Below are 26,769 nucleotides of genomic sequence, written 5' to 3' on the forward strand. Positions count from 1 at the left end.
ACTCTTGAACACGACACAGCGTCAGGAGTGTCTCGCCTGGGCTAAAGACAAAAAGGACTGGACTGCTGCTGAGTGGTCCAAAGTTATGTTCTCTGATGAAAGTAAATTTTGCATTTCCTTTGGAAATCAAGGTCCCAGAGTCTGGGGGAAGAGAGGAGAGGCACAGAATCCACGTTGCTTCAAGTCCAGTGTAAAGTTTCCACAGTCAGTGATGGTTGTCATGTCATCTGCTGGTGTTGGTCCACTGTGTTTTCTGAGGTCCAAGGTCAACACAGCCGTCTACCAGGAAGTTTTAGAGCACTTCATGCTTCCTGCTGCTGACCAACTTTATGGAGATAGAGATTTCATTTTCCAACAGGACTTGGCACTTGCACACAGTGCCAAAGCTACCAGTACCTGGTTTAAGGACTATGGTATCCCTGTTCTAAATTGGCCAGCAAACTTGCCTGACCTTAACCCTATAGAAAATCTATGGGGTATAATGAAGAGGAAGATGCGATACACCAGATCCAACAATGCAGAAGAGCTGAAGGCCACTATCAGAGCAACCTGGGCAGTGCCACAGACTGATCGACTCCATGCCACGCCGCATTGCTGCAGTAATTCAGGCAAAAGCTGCCCCAACTAAGTATTGAGTGCTGTACATGCTCATACTTTTCATGTTCATACTTTTCAGTTGGCCAACATTTCTAAAAATCCTTTTTTTGTATTGGTCACAAGTAATATTCTAATTTTCGGAGATACTGAATTTGGGATTTTCATTAGTTGTCAGTTTTAATCACAATTAAATGAAATAAACATTTGAAATATATCAGTCTGTGTGTAATGAATGAATATAATATCCAAGTTTCACTTTTTGAATAGAATTACTTTTTTATGATATTCTAATTATATGACCAGCACCTGTATTTAGATGGTCAGTCAGTATAACCGTATACAACACAGGGGTCAAGGTGTTGGTAGTGATGGGCAATTGAAGCTTTGGTGAAGCACTGAACCACTTGAGAATTGTTTTGAAAGTGGGTTAATTACTCAAAGCTTCAGTAACAGCGACCTCACCCGGTGAAGTGCCAAGGCTGCATCTAAATGATCCCGGCTAGATAGTGGACTCTAGTGCACGCACCTTTTTTTGTGTATTTTTTTTCCAGTGCCAGTTTTTAGGAGGGTCCAGTAATCTCCAGCTTTGAGATGGTAAATAAAAAAACGTACAAACAAAAAAAAACAATCTTCTTCCTTTACACTTTTTATTATGAACCGTATTCTTTTTTTCATTATAATATCAAAATATTTCAAAGTTTATGAATATTTCTAGAAATACTGTAGCATGGACATGAATGTTCTATGTGAATGCTGGTTTGTAACTGTTCTTAGCTAATGGATCCCTGGTAGCACAACGCATATCATACACACCAACACCACACAACACAGATTTTAATACACAATGGCCAAGCCCACACTGCAGCTAAATACAGTTGTCACTCCAGTTGTTTTAACAGTTCATCCCAAAACTTTTGTCTTTTTGCCATTCAAGCTGTTGAATGACTTCAGAATACAGCATACAAGCAAACATTGGACTACTTTATCTTGATTTTGGTTCTTTTTAGATTTTATAAAGTATAGGCTAACCATTAACTTTCTTATATCAATCAACAGAACCTATTATTTTGTGTTCCAGGGATGAAAGAAAATATTGGTCGGAGCGACATCAGGGCGAGTAAATGATGATGACATCATTTTCATTCTGGGTGAACTAATCTTTTAATCCTATTCTGTATGCACTGAGTTCGGGTATTAGTGACAACTAATAATGTATTAAAAATTACCAGATGCTAATATTATTTTATAGAAAATAGAAAACACCAAACAGACTAAACTACTTCTTGGTTACAGCTGAGACATCAACTATTGCTTGTTTTGTGTAGTAGGATTGACGCCAGCATTCTGTACACAAATGCAATGATAACTTAATTCATTCCTGAAAAAAATGCAGGTGACACTTTAAAAACTTGGCAGTGTGCACGTGGCCAGTGTGCATTCATTTAATGATTTAAAAGTGATGATTGGGTCTAAATCCCTGAAAACCTCTTCACAGTGAATATAGCATGCTTTACATTAGCTTTAGCTCTGCTAGCATAGTGCTTAAATGGGATTTATGTAAAACACTACAGTGTATTTGCAATGTACATTGTAATTGGCTTTGCAAGTCTTATATATCCATTACAACATCACATTTCTTTATCATGTCATGAGCATGCTAACCGCCAAGCTACGTGCTAACTTGTCATATGGATGAGACACTACAGATGTTGCCATCAAAGACAAAAAGACAATTCCACAAACAAGTTGGCTCATTTTGAAGCTGAAGTATTGTGTTCAGTTTACATTTAGTTATTATTCTGGTTAAGTACATGTTCACAACACCATGAAATGAAAGTTCCACTTGCTGAGTAACAAATCAGTATGGACTGCAAAGCCCTTTGGCCCATATTCCTAATCCTCTCTCTCTTCTCACCAGTTCTGGTTGAAGATTTGGATGAGATTTGATGTGTGTGTATGTCTGTACAAGTGTTTATATGTGAAAGAGAGAATGGCAAGTCACAGTATAAGACAATGTTTAAGAGTCATCAAGCCATGTCAAATGGCTCTAGAAGAATAGCAGAATATCCAGAATGTACAAGCCAGATTGGCTGCACTCGTTCCACCAATAATGAGTTGATGATTCCGTGCAAAAGGAGTTCCATTTGTCAATAAACCGGCGTAGTACATCTTGTTAGGAACCAAGTGAACCTCCGCCAAGCCATCAACAATTGATCTACATCCAGAGCTACCGAAGATGCTCGTTCAGTCATCAATAAGAGTCAAAGATGAGTTGTTGATGGCATGGGCTGCCTGGCACTTAAAGTGATCGGATGCAAGGTTCTAAAGAGGTGGAGTGTTTCTCCACTTCGGCTTGTCACACTCATACGGGAGTGTTACGTTTGAGATCACTGGCTGAAGGTGGGATCTGTTGACTGAGGTTTGTGAAGGTGGTGGAATGGCTAGGTCTGGTTGACGTCTCCCCTGGAGTCTCTGAGCCTCTATACTTCAGAGGAAGAGTCTGGCATCGGCCCTTAACTTTCGAGCTTGGATCATGAGGGGGGAGCCCTTTCATTGAACTTCCCGTTAGCTCGGGTTTGGATGGAGGCCGTGGTAGTCCTGTTGACTGGCTGCCCACGAGCTCTGGTTTCGAAGGAGGACGTGGCAAGAATGTTGAAAGGCTGCTAGCAAGCTCTGGTCTGGACGGTGGGCGAGGAAGTGCTATCGAAGGGCTGGACGTGAGCTCTAAATCCAGTGAATCAGAGACAGATGTTTGGCTTCCAGAGGGCTTGGTTGTAGACAGTGCTCTAAGGACGTTCCAGGAGAGTTCTTTAGGAGATGGAGGAACTTTCTGGTCGCGGTGTGTGAATGTGGAGGAGTGGCTGGGTCTGATTGCACGCTCCTCAGCTTCAGGACCTCCAGGCTTTGTTGGAAGTGTTCGGCAACGGCTCTTAGCCTTGCAACTTGGGTCTCGAGGTGGAGGTCCATTTGAGTCAAACTCCCAGTGCCGTGATAGTGAGGTGGTTTTGACTATTTGAACGGACTGGTTTGAACATGCTGATGGTGTAGTGGGCGATTCATCATGACAGGCTATCTTAGACAGGGACTCTGAAGTTGAATTGAGACTTTCACAGGTTAAATTTTGAAGTTTATCATCAGGTAGAGCACTGGTGGATGCTATGGGTTCCTCTTCTGATTTTTCCTCAAGCTCTTCCTCCTCTTCGTTGGTCACCCGAAGTTCTTTCAGCTCTTCATCTGACTGGCTTAGCATTACCCCACTGCAGACAGGCAGATCCTCATGTGATCCTTCCTCTAAACCCTTAATGACTACATCAGTGTTGGTAGTCGTCAGTGGGTGTGACTGAGTGCATTGCTTGTCTGTCTCCTCGGAGAGCAGAAGATCCATCAGGAGTGTTTTCTCTCTCTTCAGCTGCTCCTTCAGAGAACGAGGCACGTCTGGGACCAACCAAGCCACCAGCATACTGAGGAACATGGCCAAGTTCTACAACACAACAACATACAGAATCAAACATCCAGTCCACTATATTTAAGCTCTAAGTAATTTTGATTTGTTTCTCAGTTTGCAAGAACATCAGACTTTGCAAGTCCAACAGACTTACATTGGAAGTCTGTTGGAAGCATTAAAGTCAATCATGAAATCAAAATTTACAAGTCTTATTTTTATGGAATATTGCAGTGTTTATTACAAATTATGTATCTGTCTAGGTGTGAGGACGGGACAACCTGTCACTCACATGAGATCACAGCATTAGAGAAAAGTCGTTTTACTCGGATATGTCACAATAGGAAAGAAAATACCTTTGCAACTCCCGTTTCATGCCAACTTCAATCTTGTCAGTGAAAAGTTTGGTGACAAAGAGTTTTTCTTTTTGTAAAAATAATAAAGATCAAACAAAAAAGATTCACAATGACTAAACGTAGGGAGGTTTTCATGATATATTTTATGTTGATAATTCTTATGTTTAACAAAGTAATTAATAAATGTTTATACATTTTATTTTTTTACATTTGGTCAAAGTTTGGTCTGTTACAGATTGGAACATTTTTGTTATTTTGCATATTATCATCAGAAAATTCTAGTCATTAACAAAAATCATATGCCATTTTAGTCAAATAAAAGCTAGAAGATGGACTAATGCTTTAATTTAATGGACATTTTTATCAAAAGACAATGACTGAAAGAAAAACTGTAAAAGTTAACACTGCCTATATGGGGTATGTTGGGTTTTAAAAATAAATATACAGAGTTCAGCTTAAGCATTATTTTTATAAATACTATTTGGTGGTATTTTCTGCATGTGCTTATGGAATTCTAAAATAATCATGTCCATCTGTCAATCAGAGGTAAATAGGCCACTGCTGCTTTTGTTAGTTAGGTCACAGTTCTTCCGGCACCCCCCCAACCCCCCCCACCCCCACCTCCACCTTTATTTATAATATTTCAGCTCTATTTTAATCTTCTACCAGTAGTTCAAAGGAGGGAAATTAGACAGCTTGAGCCCACTCATTCTGAACAGAAAGCTAAATCTGTTTGCCTTCATTGTGCAAAGATTATATGGACATATGAACAAAAGCTTTAGGGATATTACATCACGACTCTTCCTGCTATCCTTGCATGGATATCAAGTAAAAGAGTAAAAGATATCAGGATGACATGGCCATGACATTCGTTGAAAAATGTTGCACAGACTAAATTATTTATTTTTTTAAGGTACAGAGAGCTTAAGTTGTATTTAACCCACAATGTTCCTTGAACAACAAGAAAAGCAGTAACAAAAACTGACCTGGAAAAAAATAACAAAAGCCAGGCGTGCAGCAAGCACAGACCAGTACTGCTTAGAAAGCTGGTAAGACTCGGGAGACCAGGGTGGATCTCGATAGTCTTTGTACCTATGAAGATGAGGAATTGTTCGAGCAGAGAGAATGATATCAGGTATGTAGGCGAGTACAGTTCACATGAGCATGTGTATGCATGTGTGTTGTGTGTACCTGCAAATACGGAGTTGTCTGTCAAAATCAGTGTCATGTGGGGCAGTACCAGGTTTAAAGTTGCTTGTGTTGAAATAAGCCAGTGTGTGGTTTGTAAAACCATGCATGGTGCCTGTCTCACTGTACAAATACTGATACACCATCCGAGGAATGAACTCCGATGTGAAGGAGATCACAAATGCCTTGATGGAATAAAGATAGAAAGAGGAAAAAATGTTGAAAATATCTGCATGCAATAAGATAAATCATACTAACAACCAGCAGCAACTAAATATATATATTTTTCATCATAAGTCACAATCTCTGTCTTAACTCTCACATTAGTAATGACAGCAAACTTGCTGATTCCACTCAAGATGTTGTACCATATGCCTGTGAAAAGAAAGATAAATATGCAACAGTGTGAACTAGAATGAATAACAGTCATGTTAAGTGTAACCATGAATAAGTCTGTCCATATTTGCTGCTATATTTCATACCAATCTCTTTAGCACTGACTGCATCCGGTCGGCGTATTTCAGTGACGAATTTTGCCGCATCTAGTCGGATTTCAATGACGTTATTAAGCAGAGCGAAGACTGGTGCCAGCGGGAAGGAGGCCACAAAGAGTGTGACAAATCCATACTGAATAACTGCAGACAAGCAAACACATACATCAGTGATCCATGTCCTTAATCAAACCGGATTCATTACAGGCATCTTTAAACACCATCGCTAAATCTCTTTTAATAAACTGATAATATTAAGTATAGAGCAGGTGTTGGCATACATTTTGATATTTTTTATGTTTCTTGTTAATCATTGTGCCACTATGGCTTCACATACAGCTGTGTGACTACAGTGAAGAATTACTGCAAGTATTACTAATACTAATTACTATTACTAAGTATTACTTATTTTGCCTTGCAGATGGGTGGGATTTCAAAATACACAACTACATAAATATAATTCATGTAATATTTGCTCTGGGGGGGGTGGGGGGTGGGGGGTGGGGGTTGTGTTACGTGGGCGAGATGATTTGGGGGGTTGGTGCGCGCACTACACGGTTTGGAGCACGAACTGTCCCGGCACTCCCGGGAGACTTGGGATGTCTGCCACTGCCAGATTCTCTATAACAGTCTGGAGTCATTTTTTTCTTGATGCATTTATATTTAAATGTTTTTTCTTTACTTTTTTAATCCAAAGGGACATAGACGTTTTGACAGAAAGTAAAGCAAAGGAAGTGTAGTGTTGCCAGATATACCGGCACTACAAAGGTATCGAGATACTCTGCTTTTAAAGGGTAACTAAACCCCTGGTCAGAGCCTGACTCCACCCACTGGCAATATTTGAAAAATGCTGGAAAAGTGGACAGAGCCCAGCGGAGATAGAGGGGATGAACCGGGGGAGGGGCTGAGCGGAAACATTAAGACACGGATGTACCTAATACAAATAAATAAAACATCTCCAGTCTCCATTCAGCTAGGCTCGTCATCCATAACTCCATCAAGGTCAGCTAGGAACCTTGGGGTTGTAATTGATGATCAGTTGAAATTCACAGACCACATTGCTAGGACTGCCCGGTCCGGCAGATTTGCCATGCACAACATTAGGAGGATCAGGCCCTTCCTTACAGAGCATGGTACACAACTCCTTGTCCAAGCACTTGTTTTATCCAGACTGGACTATTGTAATGCTCTCCTGGCTGGTCTTCCAGCTTGCTCTGTCAAACCTCTACAATTGATCCAGAATGCTGCAGCCAGAGTGGTCTTTAATGAGCCGAAGAGAGCACACGTCACTCCTCTCCTCACAAAATTGCACTGGTTGCCAGTTGCCGCTCGCATTAAATTCAAGGCACTGATGTTTGCCACTGGCACTGCTCCCTCTTACCTAAACTCATTACTTCAGACTTATGTGCCATCCAGAAACCTGCGCTCTGCTAGCGAATGTCGTCTTGTGGTACCATCTCAAAGAGGCACAAAATCTCTTTCTCGGACCTTTACCATGAATGTTCCCTGTTGGTGGAATGATCTGCCTAACTCAACCAGAGCTTCTGAGTCAGTAGCCACTTTCAAGAAAAGTGCTCTGCTGAAGACGTATCTTTTTCGGCAGCACTTGATTCAGTAATACTAACACTTTCTCTTCTCTTCTATTTAAAAAAAAAAAAAAACTGCACTAAAGTTAAACTGAGAGGGGTTATAGCACTTACGTATTGTTGTCCTACTGTTAGTTTAACTGCTTCTATTGTTCTCATTTGTAAGTCGCTTTGGATAAAAGCGTCTGCTAAATGAATAAATGTAAATGTAATGTAAATGTTAACTACCAGAGCAGTCATTTAGTTAGCCATTAAATAAGAGATCTAGCGCTAAAATGTGTTGTTTTTTAAATCAGACTGAGCGCTCGTTTGCCACTGCTATCAGTGTCATGGATACTGTGTTCTGGCTCGCGCAGTCTTCACTCGGACACACTCTTCACTCTATCACCGTTGTGGAGACTGATGAACATATTCAGTTATGATGAGAGAGAAAAAACTATACGAGTGCGGAATTAGAACCCGTAACCTCTGACACGCTTGGCAAAAGATCTACCACTAGACCATTTAAGAACTGAAAAAAAATTTGTGGATCAATGCATTTATTTACGGGTTGAGCAGAGATGATGCACAGTTTGACAAGTTTGTACCCAGCACTTCTGAAAATGCACTTCCGAATGCGTCTCTGTCCCCAGCACATTTCAAACCAAACTGACGCCCGTGCAATCCTACACTAACAACTATGCTAATTAACTACCTAGGCTACACAAAATAATCTAAATAACTATATAAATGCTATGCTAAATAGATGCTAAAATACTCTGATCGTTTTCAATACTGGCAATTCCAACTCCTGACTCGCTACAGTGGTTTTGACGAAACAAGATGGTTTTTATACTGCCAAGGGCGCGGTAGCTCGTACCAAGGGCGTGGTGAGCTGGAACCTGCTTACGTCACCTCCCACCCCTTACGTCACGAACCACCGCAAACATCCAATAGGAAAATTCAACTGCAGCAGCCACCGTTCAACCTGAAGCGGTCAGCACTCAGACGTTTCTACACCATATATTGTAGAATTAAAACATTTTATACACAAATGTCAAAAAAGTTACTTGAATCAATGAACAGCATTAATAAAGCCCCAGTCTTTACACATTTACTTAAAAAAGTTGTTTTGGGGTTTAGTTACCCTTTAAAAACAACACATTTTTATTTTACTAGTACAAGTACTTTAAGACAGTGTTTTAATAAGAGCTGCATTTCCTGAGTTGTGTTGACATGCGACAGCAGGGCTCTGCTTCCACTCTCTGCAGGAACACTGACTATGCCAAACTTTATTTATCCATGCAGCAGAGGACTGCTACAAGTTATTGACCCGTTAGAGCGTTAAAGAAAAATTCATGAATGAGAAAATAAAGCCAGGGACATGCTTGATGTTAAAAAGAGTTATTAAGTGCAATAAGCCTAAAAAAAATAAATCAGAATCAGAATCAGAAAGAGCTTTATTGCCAAGTGTGCTTGCACACACAAGGAATGTGTTTTGGTACTGAGGCTTCCAGTGGACATACACAAATACAACAAGATTATAAGAATAAAAAATAAAAATATAAATATATGAGAATGAAAGTATCACAGTTGGGTTTAGTCAGTATAGACATTTTCAGATTTACAGATTGTGAACATATTTATAGTGTTTTGAGTATTATAAATAAATAAATCTACAGGTCCTTCTCAAAAAATTAGCATATTGTGATAAAGTTCATTATTTTCCATAATGTAATGATAAAATTATACTTTTATATATTTTAGATTCATTGCACACCAACTGAAATATTTCAGGTCTTTTATTGTTTTAATACTGATGATTTTGGCATACAGCTCATGAAAACCCAAAATTCCTGTCTCAAAAAATTAGCATATCATGAAAAGGGTCTCTAAACAAGCTATTAACCTAATCATCTGAATCAACTAATTAACTCTAAACACCTACAAAAGATTCTTGAGGCTTTTAAAAACTCCCAGCCTGTTTCATTACTCAAAACCGCAATCATGGGTAAGACTGGCGACCTGACTGCTGTCCAGAAGGCAATCATTGACACCCTCAAGCAAGAGGGTAAGACACAGAAAGAAATTTCTGAACAAATAGGCTGTTCCCAGAGTGCTGTATCAAGCCACCTCAATGGGAAGTCTGTGGGAAGGAAAAAGTGTGGCAAAAAAACGCTGCCCAACGAGAAGAGGTGACCGGACCCTGAGGAAGATTGTGGAGAAGGACCGATTCCAGACCTTGGGGACCTGCGGAAGCAGTGGACTGAGTCTGGAGTAGAAACATCCAGAGCCACCGTGCACAGGCGTGTGCAGGAAATGGGCTACAGGTGCCGCATTCCCCAGGTCAAGACACTTTTGAACCAGAAACAGCGGCAGAAGCGCCTGACCTGGGCTACAGAGAAGCAACACTGGACTGTTGCTCAGTTTTGCATGTCATTCGGAAATCAAGGTGCCAGAGTCTGGAGGAAGACTAGGGAGAAGGAAATGCCAAAATACCTGAAGTCCAGTGTCAAGTACCTACAGTCAGTGATGGTCTGGGGTGCCATGTCAGCTGCTGGTGTTGGTCCACTGTGTTTTATCAAGGGCAGGGTCAATGCAGCTAGCTATCAGGAGATTTTGGAGCACTTCATGCTTCCATCTGCTGAAAAGCTTTATGGAGATGAAGATTTCATTCTTCAGCACGACCTGGCACCTGCTCACAGTGCCAAAACCACTGGTAAATGGTTTACTGACCATGGTATTACTGTGCTCAATTGGCCTGCCAACTCTCCTGACCTGAACCCCATAGAGAATCTGTGGGATATTGTGAAGAGAAAGTTGAGAGACGCAAGACCCAACACTCTGGATGAGCTTAAGGCCGCTATCGAAGCATCCTGGGCCTCCATAACACCTCAGCAGTGCCACAGGCTGATTGCCTCCATGCCACGCCACATTGAAGCAGTCATTTCTGCAAAAGGATTCCCGACCAAGTATTGACTATTGGGTGCATAACTGAACATAATTATTTGAAGGTTGACTTTTTTTTTTGTATTAAAAACACTTCTTTTATTGGTCGGATGAAATATGCTAATTTTTTGAGACAGGAATTTTGGGTTTTCATGAGCTGTATGCCAAAATCATCAGTATTAAAACAATAAAAGACCTGAAATATTTCAGTTGGTGTGCAATGAATCTAAAATATATGAAAGTTTAATTTTTATCATTACATTATGGAAAATAATGAACTTTATCACAATATGCTAATTTTTTGAGAAGGACCTGTACATATAAGTATCACCTGAGTTGTAGGGTATTGCACTAAACAGTGGGAGTATTGCACTTAAAGGCATATGCCTTGGGAGGAGTGTTAACTGTTCAGGAGGGAAATGGCCTGTGGGAAGAAACTGTTCCTGTGCCGAGATGTTTTTGTGGCCAGTGATCTGAGTCGCCGTCTTGACGGTAACAGTTCAAACAGGTGGTGTCCAGGGTGAGTGGAGTCTGTGATGATTTTACCTGCTCTCTTCCTCACTCTGGAAGAGTACAGGTCCTGGAGGTTTGGCAGGGGGGCACCAATAATCCTCTCTGCAGTCCGGACTGTCCGTTGTAGTCTCCTGATGTCTTATTTGGTAGCTGAACCAAACCAGACAGTGATGGAAGTGCATAAAACAGACTCAATGACGGCTGAGTAGAACTGAATCAGCAGGTCCTGTGGCAAGTTGAACTTCCTCAGCTGGCGAAGGAAGTACAGTCTCTGCTGGGATTTTTTCACAATGGAGTCAATGTGATTGTCCCACTTCAGGTCCTGAGAGATGGAAGTGCCCAGGAACCTGAATGACTCCACTGCTTCCACAGTGCTGTTCGTGATGGTGAGTGGGGGGAGTGCTGGGCTGTTCCTCCTGAAGTCCACGATCATCTCCACTGTTTTGAGCGTGTTCAGCTCAAGGTTGTTATAACTGCACCAGACAGCCAGCTGTTGAACCTCCAGTCTGTAAGCAGAGTCATCACCGTTTTGGATGAGACCGATGACAGTGGTGTGTCGGCAAATTTCAGGAGCTTGACAGTGGGGTCTTTAAAAGTGCAGTCATTAGTGTACAGGGAGAAGAGCAGTGGGGAGAGAACGCACCCTTGGGGAGCGCCAGTGCTGTTGGTGAAAGTCCTGGATGTGAGTTTCCCCAGTCTCACTGACAGATCGAGGATGGTATGGAGAGCTGGGTCAATTTGGCTGTGAGAAGATCAGGCATGATGGTATTGAAGGCCGAACTGAAGTCCACAAAGAGGATTCCTTGCATAAGTCCCATGTCTGTCGAGATGTTGCAGGATATAATGCAGTCCCATGTTGACTGCATCATCCACAGACCTGTTAGCTCTGTAAGCAAACTGAAAGGGATCCAGCAGGGGTCCAGTGATGTCCTTCAGGTGGGCCAACACCAGTCTTTCAAACGACTTCATGACCACAGACGTGAGAGCGACAGGTCTGTAGTCATTAAGTCCAGTGATTTTGGGTTTTTTGGGGACAGGAATGATAGTGGAGCATTTGAAGCAGCAGGGAACTTCACACTGCTCCAATGATCTATTGAAGATCTGCATGAAGACCGGGGCCAGTTGGTCAGTGCAGGCTTTTAAACAAGCAGATGAGATGCCGTCTGGGCCTGAGGCTTTCCTAGTCTTCTGTTTTTTGAAGACTCTGCTCACGTCCTCCACACAGACCTTAAGCTCAGGTTGGATGGCAGGAGGGGGGAGTAATGGGAGTGCAGGAGGTGATGGTGATTGTGTGAAGTGCAGGTCAGAGCTGATGATTGGTGTGAATGATGGCTTTTCAAACCTGCAATAAAATGAGTTTAAATCATCAGCCAGGTGTTGATTGTCCACAGATCGGGGATGGTGACTTGTAGTTGGTGATGTTCCTCAGGCCATTCCAGACTCATGATGGGTTGTTGGATGAAAACTGTTTTTTCAGTTTTTCAGAGTAGCTTCTTTTAGCAACTCTGATCTCCTTTGTCAGTCTGTTTCTGGCCTGGTTATACAAGATTTTATTCCCACTTCTGTAGGCATCCTCTTTGGCATGACAAAGGTGTTTGAGTTTCCCAGTAAACCATGGTTTATCATTAGTAAATGATAAGAATGTCCTGGTAGGAATGCATGTATCCTCACAGAAACTTATATATGATGTTACAGTATCTGTGAGCTCATCCAAATCGTTGGTAGCAGCTTCAAAAACAGTCCAATCAGTGCAATCAAAGCAGGCCTGTAGATTCTGCTCTGCTTCATTAGTTCATCTTTTTACAGTCCTTATTACAGGTTTAGCTGATTTCAGTTTCTGCTTGTAGGTCGGTATGAGATGAACCAATCAGTGATCAGAGAGCCCCAAAGCTGCCCGTGGAACGGAGTGATACGCATTTTTTATTGTGGTGTAACAGTGGTCCATTGTATCACTGTCTCTGGTGGGACATGTAACGTGCTGTCTGTATTTTGGTAGTTCACGGGAAAGATTTGCTTTGTTAAAATCCCCAAGAATGATTAAAAGAGAGTCAGGATACCTTTGTTCTGTTTCAGCTATTTGTTCAGCCAGCTGTTGTAGCGCCGCGCTCACGCACACGTCTGGAGGGATGTATACATTCACGAGAATGAAAGGGGAAAACTCCCGAGGCGAGTAGAAAGGTTTACAGTTTATTAAATGTGCCTCTAAATTAGGAGAGCACATCTTCTTCAGTGCTGTTACATCTGAACACCAACTTTCGTAATCCCTCAGGGGTCTGAGGGGTTTTCTGGGTCCTGGAGGTGTTCTGACATGCTCTGACATTTGTGCTTTTTTCAGTTATTTATAAACATGTTAATGGCAAAGGTGTAAATTCACTCTATTTAGCACAAACAGGGCTACCGTAATATGTGAGCAACATGTATGTACATGTTTGTATTTTTGAGAGAATATTGTTTATGCATGGTTATTGAAAAAACTAAAACTTAAAGTGTCTGAAATAAGGCCACAAAACACCTCCAGGACCCAGAAAACCCCTCAGACCCCTGAGGGTTAACGAAAGTTGGTGTTCATCATATATATATATGATGCAGTAGTATATATATATATATACACTAATGACATATAACATCATATATAAGTTTCTGTGAGGATACATGCATTCCTACCAGGACATTCTTATCATTTACTAATGATAAACCATGGTTTAGTGGGAAAACCAAACACCTTCGTCATGCCAAAGAGGATGCCTACAGAAGTGGGAATAAAATCTTGTATAACCAGGCCAGAAACAGACTGACAAAGGAGATCAGAGTTGATAAAAGAAGCTACTCTGAAAAACTGAAAAAACAGTTTTCATCCAACAACCCATCATGAGTCTGGAATGGCCTGAGGAACATCACCAACTACAAGTCACCATCCCCCCGATCTGTGGACAATCAACACCTGGCTGATGATTTAAACTCATTTTATTGCAGGTTTGAAAAGCCCTCATTCACACCAATCATCAGCTCTGACCTGCACTTCACACAATCACCATCACCTCCTGCACTCCCATTACTCCCCCCTCCTGCCATCCAACCTGAGCTTAAGGTCTGTGTGGAGGACGTGAGCAGAGTCTTCAAAAAACAGAAGACTAGGAAAGCCTCAGGCCCAGACGGCATCTCATCTCCTTGTTTAAAAGCCTGCACTGACCAACTGGCCCCGGTCTTCACGCAGATCTTCAATAGATCATTGGAGCAGTGTGAAGTTCCCTGCTGCTTCAAACGCTCCACTATCATTCCTGTCCCCAAAAAACCCAAAATCACTACATCAGCTGGATCCGTTGCTCCTCGAAATGAAACTACCAGCACTTCTGGTACATTTTCCAGGGTTATTAGATAGTATTATTCCTCACAGGGTAGGGATACGCTGTGTTCACAGCGGTAGTAAGAAACTCACTAAACATGATTTTATAATCCAGCTGGTGGGCGTTGGCATGTTTGCATGGCTTGCCTTAGATCATTTGCGTCTGAATACCGCGCGCTCTCCGTGGGCGTGGCACATTAACGCGTAATGAGGTATAATGAGCTGGAAAGGAAAATACTGACTGAGTTTAAAAAATCCTTGTTAGTGCGGGTGAGGAGAAGAAGTTCGTCCGTTTTGTTAGGAAGGGATCGGAGATTTGCGAGAGATACTGGGGAGTGCAGTGCGGAGGCCGCGCTCGTGGAGTTTAACCAGCGCGCCGGCTCGCTTCCCGCGTTTGCGTCTGACCGCGCGTTTGAACAACAACGCTGCCCCTCCGACGAGAATGTCCTGCAAGACGCCCGAATAATCAAAAACTTAGAAAAGTTATCTGGTGTGTGTTTCCTAATGTCCAGTAGTTTGTCTTTGGTGAAACTGATAGGAAAAGAATGACTAAACGCAGAACAAACGAACAAAAACAACACAATAGCTGGAGAGCCCCACACCGAGGCAGCCATCTGCGGCGCCATTTTGGATCTTACACTTAAATCAATGTCGTACTCATGCGCTACCACACACCTGAAGAGTGAAATCATAATTTTGGTATCGTGACAACATTAATCAAGTGGCAGTCATCACTGCGTACAATGCTTAAAGGGGTCATGAACTGAGAAATCTAATTTTCCTTGAGCTTTTGACATATAAGAGGTCATCATACTATGAGAATATTCTATAAATTTCAGAGCTGAAAACTTCCTAGTTAGTCCAAAAACAGATTGTATTGCCTATCTAGGTGAAAGACCGCCTCTACAGAAGAGGATCAACGCCTACTTCATCATTGCAACTTTGGCCCCGCCCACTGGCATGTTGGATTACTGGACTAAAAACAACATTACCTTCCAAAGGATCCTAATGCTAGGAAAGTGGTTATTTATTTTCAACAATGTGAATGTCCCAGTTGAGCATAATTTATTGTATTCGGTACATTTCACAGTGGATTCTTTGGTAAATCAGTCGCAATTTCGGTGCATGCTTTGCAAACAGAATTTTACGATATGGACTCAACAGTAACGCGACAACATGTAAGTAACAGTTTTAATTCTAATTCTAATTAATTAAAGAAAGTGCAATACATATAATAATAGCTATTTCATATGCAAAGATGTTAGCCAATCAGAGCAGTGGGCGTTTACACTGAAGTCTCACAGCATACACGCCCCTTCATACAGAGCGTTCAAATCAGAGGGATCAAATCAGGGTAGGAAAAATGCATTTTATTTCTAAATTATGAAAATAAAAAATCATACTAACATTATGAATGCACCCCAGCCAGGAAACATTATGTGAAGTTCACAACGTAATTTCGGCAGGAGTGAATTCATCTAATCTTTAAATTAACTGTTGGAGCATATAAGCAGCCGCTCACCTGGCTCTGGCATAAGCTGTTTTGGCATCCCTCAACCTTCCACCAACATAATTTAGGCATCTTGCTACCATACTCATCATCCAAGCTTTAGTAGTCCCACAGGGGGGTATCTCTTAGCTCAGCTAAGTTGAAGCTGCATCCTCGAGCCCCTCCACTGCGGACAGCAAGCCAAATACGCTTAACTCTAAACTCTATCTCAGGACAAATTCAACCCCCTCTGCTGCAATGTCATCATCTACTCAGACCACCTGCCTGGATGAAATAAAGGCGTGGATGAAGCTAAACTTCCTGCAGTTAAACAGCTCAAAGACAGAAACTATTCTAGGAGTACCCCTCATCATGTTCCAGACATCAGACATCACTAGCAATATTTTCTCTGGCCAGGATATTCCACTTTCAACATCAGTCAACAACCTGCGTGTTAAAATGGATTCTCATATGAACTTTGATGCTCACATCAAACATCTGTGTAAGGCCTCCCTCTTCCACCTTCAGAATATTGCCAAACTCCGTCCTATGCTTAAAGGGATAACGTTTAGTTTTTTAGGTATTTTATTATCTAAAATCAATATTTTTATTCATAAATATGTCCTCAATTGTGTACAAATACCTCTGCCAATTATCTGACTTATCCTCGTAAACGAAGAATTTATTATCTTTATATACATATGACGGGTAGGTCCACGGAGGCTTCCATGTCGTTCCGCCATCTTGAAAACTATAATAGCAGAGAGGCTCAAAAAGTACTAGGCCAACGCGTTTCCACAACGCGTTTTCATTCAGAGCCAGCGTCACGTAACTGAAAGCAGCAGAAACGGAGGAGCAGAGCAGAGCAGTGAGAGGCGCTTGTCACTGCCCCGGCAAGTTTAAAAGGCTGCATTGTACTGTTATTTTGATCTAACAATGCACGTACTTCAGAAAATATAACGAATAAAGAAGGCATAACTACTAATTACAATAGTTCATGTTTTTCAGTCAGTAATTCATACTGTAACAGTCAAGTTGCAGTTTGTTTGAAATAACAAACCTGTTCACCCGAAGGAAAACTCGACGAAGTGCCATTAGAAGACATCTTGTCATAGCTTTTTGGTACATAACAGCTACCGTAGATGCAACACACATTTGAAAAAGCGAGGCACTGGCGAGCACAATTTGTTTGAATGCAAAATACAATTTCACCGCAAGATGGGAGAAATTCCTACACAATGTCCCTTTAATCTTGAAGATGCGGAAAAGCTTGTCCACACCTTTGTCTCCTCCAGACTTGACTACTGACAAAAGCCTTTAGAAGCTGCAGTAATATGACCATATCACCCCCATCCTCAAATCACTCCACTGTTTCTGTCTCACTCAGGATTGAGTACAAAGTCTCCCTCCTCACACGCCAGTGCATTTATGATGACGCCCCCCCTTACCTCAAGGAACCCCTCATCCCACAAACTTCCAGATATTCCCTCCGTTCTGTATCATCATATCTCCTGAAACCCCCCAGGACTAAGCTCCATACTATGGGAGATCGAGCTTTCTGTTCAGCTGCTCCCAGTCTCTGGAATGCTCTCCCTGACCACCTGAGGACACCTGTGGATGCTTTTAAACGCGGTCTTAAAATCACCTTTTTAGAAGTGTTTTGGTTGATTTTTAATTTTGGTTGGTTATTTAAAAAAATTTGCACTTTGGGATTTTGCTTAAATATAAAATGTGTTACAAATAAAATAATTTATTTTTATTATTATTATAACCTGATTAGCTTTAAAGATTATATGGGCAAACTAACTTGTGAAAAAACATTAAAACAATGCAGTTCATGACCCCTTTAAAGTGGTCATTGACACACAGAACTGCTAACCAATATGAATGATCTACTACAGGGCTAATCTGATTTACATGCATTTACATCTGTCATGGATCTTATCAACTTGATACTGTTGTATTGTTTCCCTCAATCAAGTCAGGTCTGTGGTCTCCCATCCACCATGATCATTCTTTGAATATCACAAAGCTTTAGGCCAGTTCACACCAACACAAATGGGTCCGGTTTTTGTATGCAAATTGTCTGTTCAGACCAATGTATTAAAAAACAGACTGACTGAATGAAAATGTGCAGATCCATCCCTATACAGGACAGAAGCTACAACTTTTAAGCCATTTCAACATCTCTCACCATAAAGGTTTCGACAGCTGGATTGCTCGTCATTGGATTCTGTTCCCCCCCATGGTTCTTATACAACGAGGTTCTAATATTTATCAAACTGATACTAGTAAGGATCCATCCACATATGAGATAGGATCAACCACTTCTAAGTCACTTTAACAATATCTCTCACCAACATCTCTCACCAGTGCAATGAGCAGTTTGCGTGGCAGCATTACGGGGAACACTAACCTAAGAGGAAACAGACTTTGACAATACACCTGTTCCAGATTTTACCTCTGCTATTCACCGTCACTTATGCCGGTTATACTGCGCAATTTTAGCCCTGATTTTCACTCACCGACAGTTATGGGGAAATCGAACACAAATATCCGAAATCTGAGGCAATCTGAGTGACAATCGCGTAGTGTGTATGATCGAAGACGTAACCTGAGGGAAGCGCCAATGTGTTGTCGATGATCGTGAGATATTTAGCATGCTAAATATCTGAACCTTTCTATGATTCAGAGTCATGCAGTGTGAAATGTGTTTTGTCTGAAATTACATTGACAACGACCTACAGCTAATAATGAGAGAGCAAGATACAGGGCAAGGGAGAATTTCAAGAGTCATAGATCTGCAATAAAACATCAGCAAGCATGGCTTCTTCAAGCAACCATTTTCTTCTTCATATTCTTTTTTTCTGCAAATCAGCACACAGACAACTTGGATCGCAAGCTTTTTGTGGGCTATCATTTTAATAGGGCTGAACGATTAATTGCATTTGCGATAATATCACGATATGATAAAACAAGATTTTTTAACCGCAAATTATGCTGCGTGTGTTTTAAAACACCCGTATTCTGCTTGCTACCAATTCCTTACACACACACCTATCGAACCTTCACTGAAAAATTCTGAAAGTTTGAAGCAAATTACAAGGACATTCGCGGGCTTCATTGCACAGGATATGCGCTATGAGAAACGTGCGGTACGCTTGCAGTGTGTGGTCTCGCCCGCCGGTATTTTCCATACAAATGCTCTATGAAGGCATAATTTATGTCCTTTGGAATGCAGTGGGCATATGAATTAAAAAATATTAAACTCACTGACAGAAGGCTGTTAGCTCAGGCCCATTAAATAGAGTAAAATAATGTTATTAATGTATTATTAAATTTTGAAATCAACAAATTTTAATAAATGCTTTATAAGTTTTTTTTATCCACAGTTTATGTTAACTAATTGAGCCTTATTGTAAAGTGTTACTGAACAATAATAAAGAATCAAAACATTTTCAAACAATATCTAGGCAAGGGCATGTTGTATTACAGATTAAAATGTAAAAATAAATAGCGTTAAGCATTTGCGAATACAAAAATATGAATGGCTGTTCAAAACAGTAGTGCAGCTGCTTTGTTTACGGGGTTACTGAGGTAACGGCTGCATGTCTGTTGTTCCATCAGCGCCATCTACTGTCAGAGAGTGAATGTGCATTTTCATTACATCTTAACTCATTCTGCAAATGCTTTCATTCCTGTTGGGCTTGTTTACATAAGAGTGTGCGTGCCTCTTTGACGCAGCGGTGTTGTGCATTTTAATCAGTTGATGGGAAAGTATTCTTAAAATACATTCTAAAAATCGGAATAATTTGTAATAAATAATTATTCACTGTATTTTAAGTGCCCACGATAACAATATAGTGCATATTCATTATTGTGATACATTGTATATCCATATACCTGCACATGTCTAGTTTGAACTAGTCTTTAGTTTAAACTTGTCTATTTTTAAACAAATTAAATTGTAAATGTACCAAGCACATAGTTACGACATGCTGCTAAACATTTTAAGGATGCACGCCATTCGAAACAAGTAGAATAATGAAAGCGATGCACCAAACGTAGAAAATTGTTCAGTTCGAGCATGTGATACTCACCCATCTCCATGTACTCTGGGCTTAAACCCTCATATGGCTCCAGATCATAGTCCAAATCCCAGCGCTGTGGCTCTCGTTTGGAGTCTTTGTCCTCCTCATCTGCCGATCCATCTTTCTCCTCCTTATATGTGCGATACATCTTCTTCAGCTTCCTGTAATGTCAAGCCGAAAGTCAGCTCAGTGGTGTCATTTTAAAACCAATTCTTCCTCCTTTACTCACTGTGCGCTGCTTTGGTAATATTAAACAGTGTTGAGAATCAAAATTTAATTTAACAAGAGAGTTAGGGGCTTCCTTTAATAGACTGGAGGTACTTTAAGGAATATAAGAAAATTAGCAGAGAGACCACAGGGAAGACTTTGCGTGTGTATACAGTATTTGTGTGTAAAACACTTACGGAATGGCAATTTCAAACACATTATTCTGAATAAGCTGCTTCCCCAGCATAATGATTCCCAGCTGAATACACACTTCAATAAGACAACCACCTGGAGAACACTAGACAAACACACAAAACACATGTACATGCAAATAGTTAGTCATATTGTGCTAGAACACCGAAGACAAATATATTGTTGTTTTAATAATTACCTCTTCCATGCGGAAATCCTTAAAGACATAAACATAGTCACCAGGACGACCGGCAAACCTAAATTAGCACACCAGAGTTATGAGAGATATTTTAAAATATTCTCTGGATTAAACTAAGCTAACCCAGAAATTTAGCATTTTGGTGTTAGACACTGATGTCAGACATAATGCACAGTGAGAAACTACATTGAACACTACAACTATATAGACATACAACACAACATGTAACACGCAGACAGCACAAGTTGTTATAGAATTGTAATACGCAGCTGGAAATTTATTAATAAAATATGTTAATATTTTACAAAAATAATTTATAGAAAAAAGCTTTCATTCAAATGCACGACATATGACTCTAATTATATAAAAGAGCACGGAAAATATAGTCAAAAATCAAACTAGAAAATAGAAGAAAAAATAACAGAAAATTACTCTAGAGTTTAATTTGTTTTTCCTCAAAAGGTTTGTGATTGTAGGTTAAAAATATTTTGCTCATATAAAATGTTCTTATGAAACAAATGCTCACTGCAAAGTGATGTATACATTATAAACAACATAAATAACTTTCTCAACAATGCAGTACACAGGACAGACACACAACACTACAGTATACAGCATAAACACACAAAACTACAGTGAGACAAACACTACAATATACAATAAACGCAATACTACAGTAAGCACACAACTACACTGCAACACACTGGACATGACAAACAGTAACAAAGTACATTATAATAATCCAATTATCATAGCTCTCAACAGAGACAGAACGTCACAATGGTTTGGGTGGGTATTCTAATGGGATTCCATTTTACCTGCCCTTAAAGAAGGCCACATAGAAGACAGGTGCAAATGCATTCATGCTCTTCAGCAAAAAAGCTTTCAAGATCACATGTTCCTCAAATGTCGATTCAGTCTTTGGAATCTCTGCAAGTTAACATCATTAACATCATATTCATAACATTTTTAATAATAACAATAACATTTTATTGTATTGTTTACAAGTAATTTAAGTAAGCACTTTTTTTTTCTCTCCAAATTTCATCTTTTTGTCATGTAAACACACACCAAGCTCTGTAATCCAGGCCGCTATAGCGCCATAGATCTCATCCAGCACCAGAACCACCAGCAAGTTGATGATGACAGCAGTGGTTGTCACGGTAACACGCACATTAGCCTTGGCCTCGTGATCAGGGTTCATTGACATAACAGCAAACACAATGATGCGGTAGAGAATCACTCCGGACACGGCAGAGAACGTGACCCCAACCTGAGAAAACAGATCAATAAGAATTTTGACCATATAAAAACAATAATGTGACACATAATCTTTTTAGGAAAGGTACCCACCATAAGGAGGATAGAGGATATGTTGATGCAATATCCTGGCAGCCGGTCAGTCCATGACAAAGACTCTGTGGCAAGCTACAAGAACAACAGCATGTTACTCCATATGCTCACCATCAGACACATGAATACACTATCTACTTGGAGAAAACAATACATGAATTAAATTTTTGCCTGCTACTGATAGCAATAATAATTTTATGTTATGTTAATAGCCAATATGATTGCCCATACTATAAATATATACTATTTTGCCCTTTTGTTTAACAGAACATCAACAATGTTCACACTAAATCTCTTATCTAGAATTTGTACATCTTTCTGGCAAATGTGGCATCAAAACATTATAGTGTACTCACAAAATAATTATGATAACTGTTTTTGTAAAATCAATCAATAGAAAATAATGTGTGTGTGTAAATATATATATATATATATATATATATATATATATATTACATTATATACACACAGACATATGTATAATATATATATATATATATATTTATATATATATATATACACACACATTTAATAATATATACACACACATATTATGTAAACACAAACTTTTATGTTAATCCAATTAATCGCAATTAATCGATTTGACAGCACTAAAATAAACAAAGATGAATAGTTAAATAAAATAGCATATATTGGGGGGAAAAAATAGGAAGAATAAAAGCCTGTTCACACCAAGAATGGTAGTAATAACGATAACTATTTTAGCATCAACACCAATTTTCTGAGCTGCTCTTTACAGCAGAATGGATTCTGAATGGATGTCAATGTTATTTTCTGAAAGTGATTCCAATGGCATCGTTCCTCAGTGGTGTTTCTGTTGTACTGTTTCAATTGTGATGTGGACTTCCCTATTCTCATAGAATTGGAACGATTATTAAAACTGTATAGTTGTCGTTATCATTGTAGTTCTCATCTGTGGTGTGAAAGGGCCTTAAAACTGATTACTATATGGATTTTGCTAATAAAACGCTTTCAAAACTCACTATCAAAAACTTGCACTATGAAACCCCTTTTTTAAAGTTTGTGTTCTCAGGCCAACAAAACGCAGTTGTCATGTAAATGAACGGCCAGAACTCATAAAATGTTTTCTGTTTTCAGTTGAAAACGGTGTTGTGTAAACAGCCCCTAAATTAAAAACTAATGTTTTTTTCAATGAATCAACGCTGAACTCTGGACAATGACTTTCTTCTAGAGCTGCTGTACAGCCAAAACAATCTATAGGGGATTTGCACCGGGTAGTTCTCATAGACAGTAAAAGAAATGGACACAGCGACCCCATTGATTTCAACGGAGAAGACTGAAGCCCGATTATTGCCCTTCCTGCCTGATGGCTGAGCGACTGCGTAGGCTCAAACTGAGCGTGACGACAGTCTGATAGTTGCAAAGCTTCTAGTAGCTCTGACAAGTCAAATCTGAATCACCTAATTCCTCAAAAACGTTGTTGAAATATTTTGTCCCGTTGCTTTTATGGACTCTCTATCTATGGGCTTCTCCCTTGACTTTATGCATCTATGTCCCCCCGATTGCCTCATAGACAGTAAAAGATTGCCTGCGAGCTTCTCCTCCTGTCTATACGGTAATGTCTCTATTGTGCGACAGAAAGTCGCGTGGTTATGACGCAATCGTTAGCCTATTTTTACAAAAACGGCTTCTACGGGGCCATAACGTAAGATACTTGCTTTATTAACCATCAACCCCCCACTTCCCATTTAAAGCAACAGTGTTCAAGAAATACACTATATCGTATTACATGGCATCTCCCCCTTTTCTGAAAAAACAAAGTCTGCTATTCTTTTCTAACCCCCCTTTTGTTTGTTATTCTTATTATATATATATATATTTTTTTTAGAACAACCCTTGACAGTGACTTTCTCATGCAAAACAAACATTATGTAATCAGTTTATACGTAAACATCTCTCAATAACATGAAGTTGCAATGTAACTGTTACTGTACAATTGAACAGAACAAACACTTAACTACCGTAGCACAACTAGTTACGAAGCATATAGTTTCCTTCTTCTTTACAGGTCAAGCCTGACAACAGGTTTACTGACTCTTCCAGACCTGGTAAGGAACAGTCCACTCTTTGGAGTAGCAAACGTTTCCCTGCATGGTTGAGTCGGTACCGTCTCTGTTGTATCAGTAAGTGTAGGCTGAATGTCAACAGTCCCTTTTGTTTGTGGTACAGGTGTGCATAGAGCCTGTCTTGTTGTCAGTGTTGGTCCTGGCACTGCCTGAAGATGACGTTGGTTACGCCTCAGTACCACTCCGTGTTCCGTCTCGATGACATAGGAACGAGGTGTTACACATTCTTGCCTGATCACTGCCGGTGAAGTCCAGACCTTCTCGTGGTCCAGCTTGGTAAGAGCAGGGTCACCTGGTCTCAGTGTTGACAGATTCTTAGCTCCATTACGACGATTGTAGTAGAAAGCTTGTCTGTCTTTCTCCATTTTGTCTTTCAGCATGACAGACTTCCTATTTGGCCACCTGGGTTTAAGATTCTTCTCTAGGGTTGGAAGTGTTGTTCTGATTTTTCTTCCCATAAGAAGCTCGGCCGGACTAACCCCTGTAGTGGCACAGCGGGTCGACCGGTAGCACATGAGAGCTAACAGAGGATCTGTCTGCTTCAGGATTCTCTTCGCAATCTGCACAGCCCTTTCTATGTGACCGTTGCCCTGAGGATGGTGAGGACTTGATGTAGTGTGTTTAAAATCCAGTCGCTTGGCTAGTTCTTGAAACTCTGCACTGGAGAACTGAGGACCATTGTCACTCACCACCTCTTTTGGAATCCCGAATCTGGCAAAGACGGCCTTCAACTTTTGTGTGACATGAGATGTCGTTGTAGAAGGTAAATGCAGTATCTCCAGAAGTCTGGAATAGTAATCAGACACAACCAGATAATTGTGTCCACGATATTCACACAGATCAGCTGCAATTCTCTTCCAGGGTTGTTCTGGGAGTGGTGTGGAGATAGGGGGCTCTTTCTGCTGTGTACTTCTCAACTCACGGCATCTCTGACATGACAGCACTGTGTTTTTTATGTCCGTTGAAATTCCTGGCCACCACACGGACTCCTGTGCTCTCTCTCTTGGAACAACGATTCTCCTTCCTTTGATCACCAAGCCCTCATGCTCTGAGAGCTCTGCTTTTGCAACTGTGTACTCTCTGGCTGTTGCCGGAACTTGACTCTTGTGTTGTGGCCATCCAGCTTTGATCAGCTTAATTACAGCTTGCAACTCAGCATCTGTTGTAGTGGCATTTCTGATACAATCCATTTTACTCCGCTATGGGCTTAAACCGCATTAGACGCATCAAAAGTCTCTGGCACCGTACTGGAACATTGTCCAGACTTCTGTTGTTAATGAGAGGGACCAGTGGCTTATGATCTGTCTCCAGCTTAAACTCGTCCAAGCCGCTCAGATTTTTTCGAACCTCTCACATGCCCACACACCTGCCAGACATTCTTTCTCGATCTGCGCGTATCTGGTTTCCGCATCAGTGAGACATCTGGAGCAGTATGCTACCGGCTTCCATCCTTTTTTATGTAGCTGCAAGAGCACTCTCCCAAGCCCATAGCTGCTTGCATCCGCCGAGACAGTAGTGGCCTTAGTGACATCATAATACGCGAGGACTGGTGCCTTCATGAGCAGCTCTTTGATGTTTTCAAACGCTGACTGCTGCGTGTGTGTCCACATCCATGAACTTTTCTGTCGGAGTAGCTAGTACAGAGGCTGGCTGACCGTTGAGTGGTTGGGAATGAACCTCCCCAAGTAATTCACCATGCCCAGCACCCTTTTCAGTTCCTGCACATTTTGTGGTGGTGGCAGCTGTCGGATGGCATCCACCTTATCTGGGTCTGGCTGCACCCCCTTCTCGTTAATAAGGTGACCCAGGAACCGAAGTTGGCTTTGTCTGTATGAGCATTTTTCAGGATTCAGTTTTAACCCTGTAGACTCCACTCTCTGAAGCACCTGCTCTAGACGAGAGTCATGTTGTTCCAGGGAGGACCCGTAGACCAGTATATCGTACATGAAGACTTCAACCCCCTCCAGCTCTTGAAGCGTCTCCTGCATTTTGATCTGGAAAATCTCTGGAGTGCTCGAGATCCCGAAGGGGAGCCTCCTGAAACAATATCTCCCGAATGGCGTGATAAAGTTGGTAAGTTTGCAGCTATCTGGATGGAGAGGGATTTGCCAGAATCCGCTGGCTGCGTCCAAGGAAGAGAAAACGGTTGCACCGCTAAGTTTGGCAATAATCTCCTCTGCAGTCGGTAGCACGAAGTGTTCTCGGTTTACTGCTTCGTTCAGTCTTTTGAGATCCACGCAAATGCGTACTTTGCCATTTTTCTTCAGAACGGGAACCATCGGCGCACACCATTCAGTCGGTTGTGTCACCCGCTCTATGACGCCATTTTTCTCCATCCTCTTGAACTCCTCTTTCACCTTTTGCAGCATTGGAATTGGAACACGCCTCGCTGTGTTTGTCTGACATGGCTTAGCTGAGTCTTTCAACTGAATTTTGACGGGGTCGGTTTTTAGTGTGCCGTGCTCACCAAACGCATCATAGTCAGAGGCCACCCTGTTCGCCTCCTCCACTCTCCTTACCAGGTTCATGTCGGCTGATAGAGAATGACTTAGCAGGTTGCTGACCTTGTATCCACGGACCACATAGGCAGAAAATGGGTATGACTGTCCTTTGTACACTGCAGTGGCTTGGAACTGACCCAGGCAGTCTATCTTTCCCCCAGGGCTAATCCAGTGTAACATTAGCT

At 41.0% G+C, this 26,769-nt stretch overlaps 1 protein-coding gene across 1 annotated transcript in view; it reads right to left on the reverse strand.

Annotated features, from left to right (window-relative positions):
* Nucleotides 1-1,230: 1,230 nt before the first annotated feature.
* The window catches only part of ano2a (anoctamin 2a), a 44,154-nt gene continuing 18,615 nt past the window's right edge, over nucleotides 1,231-26,769 (reverse strand). The window contains exons 16-26 of the mRNA XM_077193764.1: nucleotides 21,976-22,050; nucleotides 21,694-21,895; nucleotides 21,441-21,552; nucleotides 20,623-20,680; nucleotides 20,429-20,529; nucleotides 20,034-20,185; nucleotides 6,066-6,218; nucleotides 5,906-5,958; nucleotides 5,587-5,768; nucleotides 5,382-5,487; nucleotides 1,231-4,078 (exon numbers count right to left, since the gene is read on the reverse strand). Coding sequence (XP_077049879.1) covers nucleotides 2,960-4,078; nucleotides 5,382-5,487; nucleotides 5,587-5,768; nucleotides 5,906-5,958; nucleotides 6,066-6,218; nucleotides 20,034-20,185; nucleotides 20,429-20,529; nucleotides 20,623-20,680; nucleotides 21,441-21,552; nucleotides 21,694-21,895; nucleotides 21,976-22,050 — 2,313 coding nt within the window. The 3' untranslated portion in view covers nucleotides 1,231-2,959. The remainder of the gene's footprint in view (nucleotides 4,079-5,381; nucleotides 5,488-5,586; nucleotides 5,769-5,905; nucleotides 5,959-6,065; nucleotides 6,219-20,033; nucleotides 20,186-20,428; nucleotides 20,530-20,622; nucleotides 20,681-21,440; nucleotides 21,553-21,693; nucleotides 21,896-21,975; nucleotides 22,051-26,769) is intronic.

This window comes from Siphateles boraxobius, unplaced genomic scaffold (assembly GCF_051911475.1).
Source record: "Siphateles boraxobius isolate OS27281-9 unplaced genomic scaffold, OSU_SipBor_1 31, whole genome shotgun sequence".
Classification (NCBI taxonomy): Eukaryota; Metazoa; Chordata; class Actinopteri; order Cypriniformes; family Leuciscidae; genus Siphateles; species Siphateles boraxobius.